Genomic DNA, 14765 nt, shown 5'->3' on the forward strand with positions numbered 1-14765 from the left:
TGAAAGTAGTTCGGTATCCCCTAATTGCTGTGTCTGTGTCCCCACATGCAGTACCAGGACACTGGTTCAGCACTAGCTTTCCACACTGCACCATCCTACAGGATCTGCCTCTTCCCTAGACATCTTCCTTCCTTCTTACTGACTTGTATCGTTCAAGTTAGTCTTTGAGATTAAAAAATATTTTTCCAGGAAGTGGTATGGATTTAGGACACCAAGTGACTGCTTTGTTGTTTTTAAAATGCACACAAAAATGGGTTAATGGAAGCAGTCTAAAAGATCTATAAATACCCCGACTGATTTTTTTCTTTCTTTCTTTCTTTTCCTTTCATCATGAACATTAATGGGCTTTGTTCTCAGCCAAAAAACTCCTGTTTGCTATCCACATTATACTGTATCATGTAAATGCATGCAGTTTAAGGCAATACTACCTCAGTAGGCCCAGTACTCTCAGGAAGAACAGATATAAGTCCTCTCTCCACCTTTTTGCTAGCAATGTCACAGAGATAAGGACACATACAGAGTATTAGTCACAGACACCTCTTTTCTTTATCTTACTATCACCTGGGATAAAAGTAATGGCAAAAGAAGGCCCTTAAACATTTGCTACCTGGGCTGCTTTGAATATATCTTAAGGGTGGTTGAGAGCATGAGAAGGACAGGCATTGCCAGGGAAAGGCAAGAGATAGAAGAGATTAAAAATAGAGAGTGAAAAGAGCAGGGAACAAAGAGAAGGTGGACCATACTTAGTATATCCACTCAACCATATAACATCACAAAAGGAAGACAGTAAAACAAATATTCAGCCCATTTATCTTCTGTAATTGCCTGCATATCCATGCTGTTCTGCAGGAAATACGCACTGTTGTTTTGCACTTACACACACATACACAGCTCTGGACTATTAATAGAAACGGCACAGGCTTTAGAGAAAGCAAATCAGATTTTCTGAAGTCCTTTTAGGAGACTTGTTTCTGTATCTGCATCATTTCAAGAAGGGAAACCACTGGTTAGTGTAACTGAACATCTATTCTTATGGTATCTCTACAAGAGCACAGAATCACTGAAATAAACAGAGATGCTTACTGATATTTTAAAGGTGAAAAAGAAGAAAAAAGAGGGTATACAGTAACAGTGTTAGCCATAGTAGATAGCTGTACTAAAAAAACCTCAACACAAATCAACGAACCCCCAGATTTTCACTGTTACTTGAAAGTGACTGTCTGCATTAATTTTGTTAGTCATTAAAGTATTTACTTCACTCATATTTTTGTGTTTGTTTGCTTTAAGAAAAACAGACAAAGCCCATTTCACATTTTAAGAAGCAGCACAACAAGTTATAAAGAGATTACTATGTCCTTGCAAAATAGAGAGTGGGCATAGCAAATCTTTAAGAAAGGTTAATTCAATAGAAGAACATACTGACACATGATTTACATAGGATTGTGGAAACTGCATTTACTTTAACAATAAAAGCCAACTTTGAAGTGTTGCTCCAGAACCAGTGTAGAAAAAAACCAAAGAAAATACATAGACAACTTTATAACCACTATCAAGATTCTATGTAATATTCTCTGTTAGGGACAAGCAATCTCAGGAGTACAAATGCATTGTAAGTTCATGCACTTAAAGTCAGATCTTTGAGTGCACAGTTTAAACACAGAAGCCACAAAAAAAATTTTTTTTTTAAGTAGTAGCATCTATATGAGAAATATTAAAAACTAAAAATAGCTGAAAACTAATGTCAATCATATGTTAATAAAGATGGGATATTTGTTTATTCTATTTGCTTTAAGGACTAGTGAACATCCATAACTTGAAGACCAGTAATAGGTACTAGATACTTTCTTTTGAAGGATGAATTTTCAATCTAGGGTGAGTCAGCAATAATTAACAATTCATAATTTGTATCAGGATAATGACAGTTAAGAAATATATTTTTCAGCATATTAATATTGATGAAAATGCAGAATTATTGCAAATATGGAAATTGCAAAACTACCTAAGTCTTAACCTACTATCTTATAATCCATCTCTCAAAATCAAATGAGCGTCTAGGAACATAACGCTTGTTTGCAAGACCCATAATGGTATTTTAAAACACGTACAGTTGTGAACTCAACTTGCAAAGGAAAAAAGCAGTTGTTGATGAGGAAAGTCTCATAATGATATACAGTATGATTTAATATGGGTAGAGAGAAGAAAGGGCAGCAGAAACTTATATAATAAAACACAAATGCTAGATGGACACTTTCGGGGCAGACTTTGATTCCTTTTGTCTTTCCCCAAGATAATACATCTATGCCAACATTACAGTACCATCTGGATGAGTTCAGTCAAGATCGCCATTGTTCACAGTCAGTGCATGCTCACTCTGGAACTCTCTAAAGGGCTGAAAGTCTAACAGCAACACGGGGAAAATCGCAGATAGAGAAAATGCTATTTCAGCGTGAGCCACTAAAACGCCTGAGCAACAAGAGGGGAAAACTGGGAAAATAAAATGAACTTCTTGAATGTGACAATAAAATTCCTGCTGAATTCTTTTTTTTCCCTGCAGTGGTGAGGCCATGCCTGTCTGACTTAGTATTAACAAGTAGATTAAGAACATGGAAAAGGCCATACCAGGTCAAATCAAAGGTCTACCTAGCCTGGTATCTTATTTCACAGAGATATAAAAGCAGAAAGTGTATAGAAGTACAGCAAATTATATTTGCCCCAAATACTATCCCGGACTTCAAACAACTTATGGCAAAAGGGGTTTCTGAAACAGAATTTTCTACTTCAAGGATGCATTATGAAGTATCTGCATTAAAAAAAATAAAAAAATCTTTGTTTTCTTTGAACAAGCCACCTGCTAGCTTTGTCTGATACCCCTGGTTCCTGTATTGGAAGAGACAACAAGTAGTTGCTCTCTATTCACCATCTCAATGACACTTGTAATTTTATAACTTGTATCCTATCTCATCTCAGCCAGCTTCTGTCCAGGGCAAAGAGTCCTAGCCTACTTTACTAGTTCTCTAAGACACATGTGCAGAATTATAGAGATACTCAAAACGGAAGCAAATGAAAGATACGAAGAGTAGCATAATTATATACTCTGTTTCATTCTCTTTTCCCTTCCTGGTAATCCCTAACAATCTGAGGAGACAAAGCATTTTAGGAAAATCTGGACATTAAGCCTGCTTTAAAACTGTTGGTGAATAGTGGAATATGGAATCATTAGTATGTGCTGTTCAGACTGGCGCTTCTTGGGTGCAAGGAAGGTATAAACGTAAGGGAAAGGCCAAAAGCAAAACCATCTAGACAGCTGGAAGGAAGGAAGGTCAGAGGAAAGAGTATAACAGAATCTTTAACAGGTTCAATATTTAGTCAGTTCAAATCCAGAAAACACCAGCGTGTACCAAACCCTGAGACTAACACAACTCTCCGGCAAACCAGAGTGCTTGCAACAGTGTACATCCTAACAGTCTTCACATCTTAGCTGTTGTCACTGCTAAGTCTCCCCACATCATTAGAACTTGTATCTGCTTGTTTTCTGCTGCCACATCATTTGCAGAAATCACTGGTATTGTGGCAGCATCACAACAACCAGTCTTGCAAGCACAATCCTATAGTGCTCCTGAAATCCATGTAGGGGTAAGACCATGCAGTGTTCTCCTGTGGTCCTGATTGATTTCTTGGAAGCTGGCGAAGTCTTTTGTACATGTTAGGCAAATGGAGTTTTAGGATAAATCTGGTTCAATACAGCAGTGAAACATCTCATTTCAGGACATCGAAGTTATACAGAAGATAGATACCATGTAATTTTATGAAATGCTTGCAAATTAGTAGATACTCTAGAAAATATACTTAAAGTCCCCTCAAACAATAAATTGCTATTCTTATATACACTTTCTTAAGGAACTTGGAAGAAGAGCCAACAGCGCACTTAGACTCCACTGGTTTCCTAAAGTTGAAATTTTAAGAAAGCACATAAATGAATTAAGTATTTTTGTATGTTCGCAGTTGTTTTGGTTAGTGATTCTAGGATTTGCATGACTCGGGACTGCAGAAAACAGTCTATAGTTTTGATGAATTACTGATGTTTTTTCCTGTCCAATTTCTCTCATCAGTGTTGCTAGTAACAATCCTTGTAGTGGAAGGGATTGCCGTTGCACAGAAGACACAAGGTACAGTTTTGGTTTGATGATTTTTCTTTCAAAAAATATAACGGTTTTATAGTTTTTAATTAAGCAATATAAGTGAAAGAAGGTATATGTATTCAGGTATTAATAGCTTTTGAATTACCAATATGAATTCCTGTATTTTCCATTTCCCCCCTATTTACCAAATTTTTTTCCAACTGAACAAAGCCATCCAGTCACAAAGAACATGGAAGTTGACTTACCGAGTTAAAATTCTATGCCTTTAAACCTTAGAGGTGGGAAAAAAAACCACCATGGAAATTCATGTTTTATGTGTCTGACAACAAGCTTTTCAAATAGTCCACCCACAAACATTTTTGAAGCCTGCTGAGTCGGGAAGGCATCAGTTTCACAAACCTTATTTTCTTCTATGTGGGATTAACCCACACTTGAGAGAGAATAATTCCTTGAACTGACACCTACAGAATTTCCTTGAACAATTTCTGCAGGAGAGACTAAGTTTTCACCCCCATAAATCAAAAAGCTGCCAAGATACCAGTGGAAGGTGATGTAATTTACTGGAGGCAGCTAAGACCTTTATCAGCATGGACTCCCTCTCAAAGGTCTGCAAACAAAAAACTGCATAAATATAAATAACATTATGAGAGTACCCTGTGAGATTTAGGAAAAATCTAGCAGAAACCATATATCCTGTGTCTTATGCTCTCCAGTTCTGCTGATATCAAGAAGGGCCAAAGCTACTTAAGAAAAATGTCAGCGAGATCATATTATTCCCAACTTCTTTCTCCTTGGATAAGGAAATCCAAACTAACAAAGCTCCTGCAAATTGTCCAGTGTGGTACACTACCTTAGTGAACTGCATCATCTCAGTCAAGGATCATATTTCCCTGTACATCCAGAAGAGCTTGGATCTTAAATGAGACCCTTAGCTACCAGTGCAATCTACCTATTGCTAGTAATTTTATTAACTACCATTGCTGTATTTAGTGTATTTACATATTATAATTCAGTCTTTTATAAGCATTCTATATTCCAACAAATTATTGTAAATAGATATTCAGTCTAAGGGCCATGTACTTCACTATACTCTGGAATCAGGCGAAAAAATGGTAAAAGCTAACGAATACTTTGAATTATATTTGCATAGGAAAGGAGAAGATGTAAGCCATAAAATAATGCTGCTGTACTGGCAGCCACTGTGACTCTTTGACTTAGAAGGAAAAGCAACAGAAAATTTAAACTGCCTTGGGTAAAAAAAAAAATATAAATTACTCCCTCTCTTCCCTTTCCAAGGATTACTGGACATATTTGATACTCAGAAACTGTGATCTCTTCAGGGTATACCACATCACTAAACTAAACATAAGATCTTCCTAGCTAGATATTAACAAGTGACATAGAAGAAGGTTTTCAACCAAAGAGATTACCTTCTTCTTTTATAGAATATGCATTACGTCAGTGTTTTACTTCTGCAAAATAAAATTTGCATGCTTACAGGAGAAATTTATGTGATCGCTTTTTTTTCACTTAAGGTGGGCAAAATATTGGAGTGAATCGCATTCCTCCTACCCAGTGTGACAACTGGGTACGGACAAGTAATGGAGGACATTTTGCTTCACCAAACTACCCTAACATGTACCCACCAAATCAAGAGTGCATCTATATCTTAGAAGGTACATGCTGTATTTCTGTTTTTTTGTTTTGTAATCTTACTGTTAAATGGATATTCTTGAACTGTTAAAACTGTGTCATTTTATTATACTGTCAAGTATTGTATAGCCATACAGGTAATATAATCAATTCTGCAGTCATTTGGTTGAACAAGAAGCTAAGTTTGCTCTCTGAAGCAACAAATTAATAGAAAATGCAAATATTCAGGAATTAGCTATACAGAGCAAGACATACTCTCACAGCCAGAAAAAGCACCATCAGATCTACTGTAATCTATGAAGGGACAGAACTATCCAGATAAAAATTGTAGCTTGTTATTTTAATATCACTTCCAGTATTGCTGATAATGAACTGCAAAGATGGTTGAAGACTATCTTCAGCATTTACCAGACCATACTGTGTTATTCTAAGTCTGTGTCACAAGCAGAAAATCTTTATGCTGTCCTTAATTAATAAAAAAGACACATCTGACTACCATAGTACTGTACTAAAAATACAGAGATTTTAGCACTGCTGAGGTCACTATTAAAATAATGTGATGAGGACAAAAAAATTTCATTAACTAGAATAAAACCACATTCCAATGAGAATATCTTGGATAAAGCCTGCAAGACTTGGGATGCACTAATTATTTTTCCTTCTTACTAGAATGCACCCAAAATCCACTGAAGTCAGCTAAAAACGTTAGTCAGCTTAATCATCAGATTCGTATCAGTTAATTGAAATATTTCAAGTAATATGTTTCAGTGAGTTTTTGTTTGTATAGTATAGTACTGGTTCACAGACACTCTCATTTTTCCTTGTATGCATGCATATCTGAAGTTTGGCATCTTCCCTGCCAGTGAAGGCACTGGAGAGCAGATATCCTGTCCAGCTTCAGAGTTCAGACATGCCAGGTCCATTGCTGGATCTCCCTTGCATGAGGCAGTTTCCACGGGGTCCAGAATCAGTTTCCACACCTCTGTCCTCACAATCCTTATACACAAACATTATGGATATCTGGGTGAGACCAAGGTCCTCCACAATTTCTAGCTATGATACAGTTCTCCCTGCAGACCACTGCCAGTATGTGCAAACAGCTATGAATGTTTTTAACTCATGTATAAGTAAGGTGTAAGAGTCCAAGCAGAGTGTTAGAGACGTATAAGTAAATCCTTTTTGCATTCAGAAGCAGCAGACAGCATTTGATTCTTTAATGCTGTCATTCCAGACACCAATTACTATCTGAAAGTTCATGTAGCTCAATAGATGACAAGACCAAGAAACACTAAAGCTATTCATGCAATATAAAGTCATGGTTCCAAACTACAGACGTGAAACTCCAGTCACAAAGTAGCCATAGCTGCAACTCATCAGGATTTAGGAGTCTGATCCAAATCCTGGATGTCACTGGTTCAGACTTACCAACATCTGTAGTCACCTGCATATTAGTAATATATATGAAGCATTTACACTTCTCTGAATATTCTAATAAAACATGTCTGCTGCCAAAGGATCTCCAAATTTGGGCTTAATGTTTAGGATATATACACCAGTGAGTAGGTTCTTTGTGTCTTTTTCTTTTCCATTCTTTTCTGCATCCCTCAATGTTTCGTCCTTTATGTACTTTGCTCTCACGGAACACTGGTTTTAATTTCTATCTTTTAATATTAAACCTTGTTTGAATATCTTTGCTTATATGTTAATATCTGTTACATGTGCTGCATTAAATTTATATAATTTCTGAATTTTCAACAGTAAATATCGGCAAGCAAAAAAATTCCATAAAATTCCATGAAAAATTCATGGAATCATTTTCACAATCATTTTTTAAAATTTATCACCGTATATCTGAGTTTTTGTAGCAGACTGCCAGATGTATTTTGAGAAGTTTCCAGTTTCTTTTTCATCTTGCTGTTTTGGAGGCCTGTCTCTTCCTTATTTCATGTCTTCATGTGTTTTTTATATAGATCTTCATTTAATCTTTTGCTCAATTTTTTATGTCTAGCTGCTCCACGACAAAGAATTGAGTTGACCTTTGATGAACCCTATTACATAGAACCCTCATTTGAATGTCGGTTTGATCATTTGGAGGTTCGAGATGGACCTTTTGGTTTCTCCCCTCTCATTAATCGTTACTGTGGTCTGAAAAGTCCTGCACTAATTAGATCAACGGGGAGATTTATGTGGATCAAGTTTACTTCTGATGAGGAGCTGGAAGGAAAGGGGTTTCAAGCCAAGTACTCATTTATACCAGGTAAAGATGCCTAAAATTCTGACTGAGTTAATGACCATCTGCTCCCATGGAACTCTGTGGATGTGTTTATGCTGGCAGTCTAGAGCTGTATTTCATCATAAGTTCTTATGAAGGCAAAGTGACAATGCAGTAGTTACAGTCTCAGTCCTGCTAATCCTACCGCATACTTGACTAAAACCACTTTGGAAAATTGACTGAAGGAAATTACAGGTCTATAGTTTGCTAGTGAAGAAATCAGTTGATCTTGTTCATGCTGAAGGCTTTAGCAACTTCCCTCTTTGTTACTCCAACTTGTACCAGTTTCACCAGTGGTAGTAATGGAAAGAGCATTTATGTAGACAAATAGCTGTCATTTTTAACAGCCTGTCTTCTAGGAATATAAGACACTATAACAAAAAAACCTGAAGCAAATCTACAATAGCACTTACAGCCAGATGCAAAACATTTTAAATCTCCATTCTGAAAAGCCAGAGGAAACACCTATACAGTCCAAGCATCAGCTCTCATATCCCTCAAAGCACAGGCTCAGACAACAGAATTGTTCTTTGCTCAAAGTACTGTGTAGTTTACAGGGTATGAAGGAGAGGATAATGTGCTGACAGTGCCTTTAGACAAACAAAAAGTACATCTGCTCTGTGGGGCCACTTAAAACTGGCAGGGCATTCTTTTTACAAGAAAATTTGACCTGATGTCCTTGTGCAATGCTTGACTGCTGTAGTTCATAGATACTGTATGTGTAGTTATCAGCATTTTATTGTCCTTTGGGACAAAAGACTATATACAGATGTCACCTCTACTACTACTGTAATTCTATACACAGGCATAACTTTTTAATGTCATCTTTACCCAACTGGTCTTTACCCCTAAAGCACATGAAAACACTATACATGATTATATATTACTGCTTATAGAACTGTATACCTTACTACAGATTTAGACTTGGAAACTCTTCAGATTAACATGGTGACCACTCCACTGGGAATAACATGCTAAAATGTTTTCTTAGGGACAGTACTTAGGTATTTTGCTAAAACCATTTCCAAAGTAATTTCATTAACATCACTTTCAAAACTAACTTAGCCTAGTTCCAGGCTGGAACTTGAAATATACATTTAAACTGTATATTATTTTCACAATAGATTGTAGCAACTGAAGGATTGACGCTCTCCTTTTCTTTCCTCTGCATTTACATGGAGTGTGGTAAAATATTTTGGGAGCGTGAAAATGGAAGGGGACATGCACATACATCCCCACTTCATTAAGAAAAACCAGTTCACAAAGAAGGCAGAAAATTTCCCAGAATTTTGCATACATCGATCATAGATTTCACTACAGGTAACTAAAACAAAGGAGGGCAAAGAAGGCATTTTCTCAGCTGTACTGAGTCTTAAGCTCAGGACTGAGGCATTTTAGGGGAAGTGATAAACTCCCTGTACAGAAAAACATTCATAAGATCACAGAAAGAGCCAAATTCTGCATCTTCATTTGGAAAAGAATTTTGTACAAAACAGGCATGCACTTTTGCATGAACTAGTTCTTTCTTTGCATAGACTAACATTTCACACACACACACACACACACTATGATTTGTGCGATTTCTGTGGTGATTCTCTATGCCACAGCTGTGAATGGGTGCATTTTGCGAGTTTCTATGCCGATTTGTAAGGAAACACCAACCTGGATCACTGAAATGTAAGCCTTGGACATCCCAGCCCATTACAGACCCATTTTTAGCCAAGCCCTAGTCCCAGTTAAGTCAAGTACCATCAGTTAACCAGTATGAAAAAGTATATTCTTACTTCACTAGCAGTATGCATACTGTATATTACTACAGTGTATACTACAGATACATACACTACCTACACATCACATTTAGAAGAGAGGAGATAGAGGAGCACTCAAGGTGAAATTCTGCCTTCATAAATGATGTCTAGAACTGTGCTACCTGGCCTAAGAGGCATGGTTACCCAAGGAAAAAGTATCTTTAGTATTGAACAGTCCTTCTTTATATTCTTTATTAATAGAAATTAGCAATTTCGAAGTGTTCATATATTCTACTAAACTACTCCAGTTCAAATTTTTCAGAACTAGACAGACAGCAATCTGATAAAGATGATAGACACAGAAAGGTCCCCCATATTCTTGTGCAGCTCCAGTGATTTCAGTGAAAACTGGTATAATTAAATTCAGAATGTAATGTAGGAATAAAATACCTAATAGTAATTTTTGGTGTTATGCTGGAAATCTGAGCTTACTTTATATAGACAAGGCGGATCTTTGTGGAATAATGTTATAATCTAAAAAAAAGAATAATACTGTCTCTGTACCCTCCAACTGATTCAGTAAACTTTCTGGCAGTTTGTATTGTGACATAATAAAAAATGGACAGATTATACTAAACACTGAAGTGATTCTCAAGCACTGATAGCCCCTGTAATTCATTACTTCTTTCTATTACAGATCCTGACTTCACTTACCTAGGAGGTATTTTAAATCCCATACCAGGTCTAGTATTACAGTAACAATTTCTTTATACATGAAATTTTAAATTAATATCATATTGCATTTGACACCAAGGTATATCTTCTCCCTAGACTGTCAATTTGAGCTCTCTGGAGCTGATGGAATAGTACGTTCCAGTCAAGTAGAACAAGAAGGAAAAACAAAACCGGGACAAGCAGTTGACTGCATATGGACAATTAAAGCTACTCCAAATGCTAAGGTGGGTTTCACTCATATCATTCAGTATATAATGGGTTTCCCAAGTTATTAGTAACAGGTAATAGTCACTAGCTATGGTTTGCATAATGTTTCACTTGAAATGAATCATCTATCAGTGGCTTAGGAAATCCAGACAGAGGTCTGTTTCTGAAATTAAACCTATACAACAAGTCTACAGTGTTGTCTTCCTATTATTTGAAACTTAAACCACAAAATAACTGTAAAAACTGTTTAAGCAACAATTTTCAAGGGCATTTGACTTGGACTCTGGTTTTATTGGAAGACCACAGGCAAAATGCTAGCTAACAGCTTTGATAAATTCCAGTAGATTTTGCTGCATGGTTTAAAATTTTGCCTGTAGTGGTTCTGTTGGAGAATTTGGTTCTGTTCAAAGTCAACAGAACATTGACCTGCTCCTCCCCTGTCTAATTCACAATCCAGCACCTTAAAACCCACTTTCATCAGCAGTCTGAGCTAAAATGAAAGGCTTTACCTGGAAACAGCTGAGGAATTATCACTCTTTCTCTTCTGACTTAGCTGTAGGATCACACCCTCTTAAAGTGCCACAATAAAATTTGCTAGAGCTTTTCTGCCCAAACCCTAAAGGGGCATATTAGCTGCTTGCGCCAAAAATCAGCATCAGTTACCTAGGTACCTGGTATTTATGATTGTGTTTGCAGAACTAGTGACTGCTTACGAAAACATCACTATCTTGTGCTTGTTAAATACAACTTGAGCTTTATTATTGGGCAAAGAGAAGGATAAAATCCTATTCATAATTCCAAAGTACAATAGCTATATAGCCTGCTTAAAAAAACAAACAACAGGTATATGTTTCAGGAACAGATACTTGTTAATTACTTATAAGTTGCACTGAAGAATACATATTTTTCTCCATATAACATACACGTCTAATTTTGCTTCTGTATATTAAAGCACATACCACTGCTTGCATGTACATAGAAATTAAGAAATATTTTTAAGCAGTAGCTGCCAAGATGACAAACCTACTCTATGCCTTCTTAAATACTCCTAATAGTTAATAACCAGCCCTATTCAGCAATTTCCAAATTAGTTCTGAAACAGCAACCTAAAAGGTGGTAATAAGAGGACAAGACAAGAAAGAAACTAAAACTCCATTAATATATTTGAGACTTTGAGGAAGTGACTCAACTCCCAAGAGCCCTATACTAGTCTAAGTAATAGTAGCAGTTCTTCCAGAAACAATAATAAAACCATTTTCTCTCTACATTGCCACTTGAGTGCACCAGGTCTTATGTTTAAGTATTTTAATAAATTATTGAATGTTGCCAGAAGACAGAGTTATAGTTGGGTCAGTCCTGAGATTAGATCATCATCCTAAATTACTGAGTTAAAACATTACAGAAAAAGAATTCTTAGTATTCTGACAGCGTATGGGTTAAGCTTAAATTCTAGCAGAATTACGATGATGAAATCCATTAGATCTGATATGGTGCAGTCTCTTGAGAAAAATAAGCAGAGATATTTTTAATTTCCTCAATTTGATTTTGTAATAAAAATAAATTTTTAAAACTGACACAACTGCAGCAACGAAAGGACTTTTAAAATATGCATAACAGATCTTTAATACATTACCTCTAGATTTCAGAAAATTACTAGAATAATCAAAATAATCTAAGAGCGAGGACCTTTTATATTTACTTGCCTAACACACTAACCAGAAGGAGCTTTTGCAGAGCTGAGCTCTTCTAATGGTATTATTTCTTTTTTTTTCATACATAGAATAGCTCTACTAAAAGCTTGCTAATTTATTTTTAGCTTCCATTGTAATTTTACAGCAGATATATAAGGTCAGTCATTAAATGAAAATACCATATATCAGCCCAAATAGTAGCACTTACAGCTCACGCCCATGTTTGTGAGATAAGACATCAGTGGAAGACAGGTTCTTAATTTAGCTGTGAATTTCCAGCAGTAAATCTAACAAAGACAGCGGGGGGGGGGGGGGGGGGGGGGGGGGATATATATATACACACACATATATATTTACTGAAAATCACAAAACAGTGAGATGAAGCCTGAAATAATATGGCACAGGCTGCACCTTTTCACAGAACGTGCAAGGGGAGACGGTCCTGGCAACCTGCCTCTGGAGGACACCGGAAGGGAAAAGCCAGGGTGTGCAAGTGTCACCTGTCTTTTCCTGTGCTCTTTTACCACGTTTTCATTAGAGCCTGTTAAGTGTATATGGGGGGTATCTTCCCCTCCCACCCCCAAAGGTGGTTAGTTTTGGTTTAGTGAATTCTTTAAAATTCAGTTTTAAAAGGGTTTGGCACTAGCTGAGGTTAAAAGTGAGATATGCCAGAAGGGCAGAAAAACAGGTAACATAGCAGTAGTAAGCATGGCATTCATCTACCCTGTCTTCCCAGCTTCACAAACTAGAATTTGAGATTCTTGTCATTAGGCAGATGCATGAAAAACTACACTGTGCAAAGGTCTTTAGCATCCCTAGTATCAGCCAGAGAGGTAATTGTAAACTGTACTCAAAACGCATACAATCTAGATCCAAGCTTGTCTGAGGAACGTACTGAAGACCTCATGGATATAGGAGGAGCATCTCTTCTCCCACAGAACAGGAGACCTCAGCCTCCATGTGGATAGATTTCTTCTCTGTCAAACTAATGGCTAGCTGAGGAATTTTTAAAGATGGACTTTGCAGTATGATTAAGTGACTTACATCTCATCAACTTTCAGTAGAATTTTGAGAATTCCAAAACAACCATTCAAAAGACTAAAAAGCCCTGTGATCTTTTCATGTAATTCTGAGTTACAATCTTGCACAAGTTGCACAAGTTTCCTGCTCCAGCAAAATAAATTATTTGCTTCCTCTTCAAGTGCCATCTTGGTCTTCTAATTTCCTTGCTGCATATGTTCTAACACATATACTGCCTTCTCTTGGATTAGATTTCTGCTTTTGGAGGAATTAAGATTGGCTTAAATTTATTAACTCTTCCTAGACAGCTAGCTTACTTTTCTCCTGCTTCCATTTTTATTCAAATTACTCCTGATGTCATGGTTTGTCTTCCTTAAAACTGCTATGGTTCAGTAATTAGCTCTCATTCTGAAGCAACACATTTTAATTTTCTTATTTTACTTCAGAGCTTTTCTGACTAGACTCCTTCCCTTATATTTTAACATTGTTTTTATGAATTAAAAAGAAAGAAAAGAGAACAGTCAAAATACCATTAAAATTCTTTCAGCACATTTATGCGTTTCTTGTATCTCTTCTAGAGTAATAGAGTGCACATTTAGCAGAGCTGCTTAGGGCTTTCTTCAGCAAGTGTGTTGCTTTTTAGGTTTTTTTCAAGGGGAGCAGAAATACATCAGAGTAAATTATTAAGATTGTTTTGGGGAGGCAGAGAAGTGAAACAGATACTTAAGACAAATTTCAAGTAATACTGCACATTGACATTTAATGAGAAAATGTAAGTTTTAAGTGTTGTGAATTGGGAGTTACACATATGTGTAAGGGGAAAAAACATCCTATTCAAGATTTGCTAAGAAAGAAAACTGTCTTCTCTGTATTACTTTTCCTAGAGACATTAATTTCTCTTTTCTAACAGATTTATTTGCGATTTCTGGACTATCAAATGGAGCATTCAAATGAGTGCAAAAGAAACTTTGTTGCTGTATACGATGGAAGTAGTTCTATTGAAAACCTGAAGGCAAAGTTTTGCAGCACTGTAGCAAACGATGTCATGCTACAGACTGGGACAGGTGTGGTACGAATGTGGGCAGATGAAGGCAGTAGACTAAGCAGATTCAGAATGCTGTTCACTTCATTTGTGGATCGTAAGTAGATTTTCAAGCGCCTATTCTCCTGGTATCAGGGTACTTAAGATATTTTAGGAAAAGCATCAGCTATATATTATGCAGCAGGAGTACACGGAAAAGGTTTTTTCTGTTTCACATACTAGCAGGTAAATTAAATACTTGCTTTATTACAGTTACAA

The 14765-nt window shown here is 36.5% G+C and overlaps 1 protein-coding gene across 1 annotated transcript in view; it reads left to right on the forward strand.

Annotated features, from left to right (window-relative positions):
* The window catches only part of NETO2 (neuropilin and tolloid like 2), a 32104-nt gene that overhangs the window by 8395 nt on the left and 8944 nt on the right, over positions 1-14765 (forward strand). Inside the window, exons 2-7 of the mRNA XM_049805256.1 lie at positions 4110-4166; positions 5675-5815; positions 7801-8049; positions 10510-10554; positions 10644-10771; positions 14376-14604. Coding sequence (XP_049661213.1) covers positions 4110-4166; positions 5675-5815; positions 7801-8049; positions 10510-10554; positions 10644-10771; positions 14376-14604 — 849 coding nt within the window. The remainder of the gene's footprint in view (positions 1-4109; positions 4167-5674; positions 5816-7800; positions 8050-10509; positions 10555-10643; positions 10772-14375; positions 14605-14765) is intronic.

This window comes from Accipiter gentilis, chromosome 7 (assembly GCF_929443795.1).
Source record: "Accipiter gentilis chromosome 7, bAccGen1.1, whole genome shotgun sequence".
Taxonomy (NCBI): Eukaryota; Metazoa; Chordata; class Aves; order Accipitriformes; family Accipitridae; genus Astur; species Astur gentilis.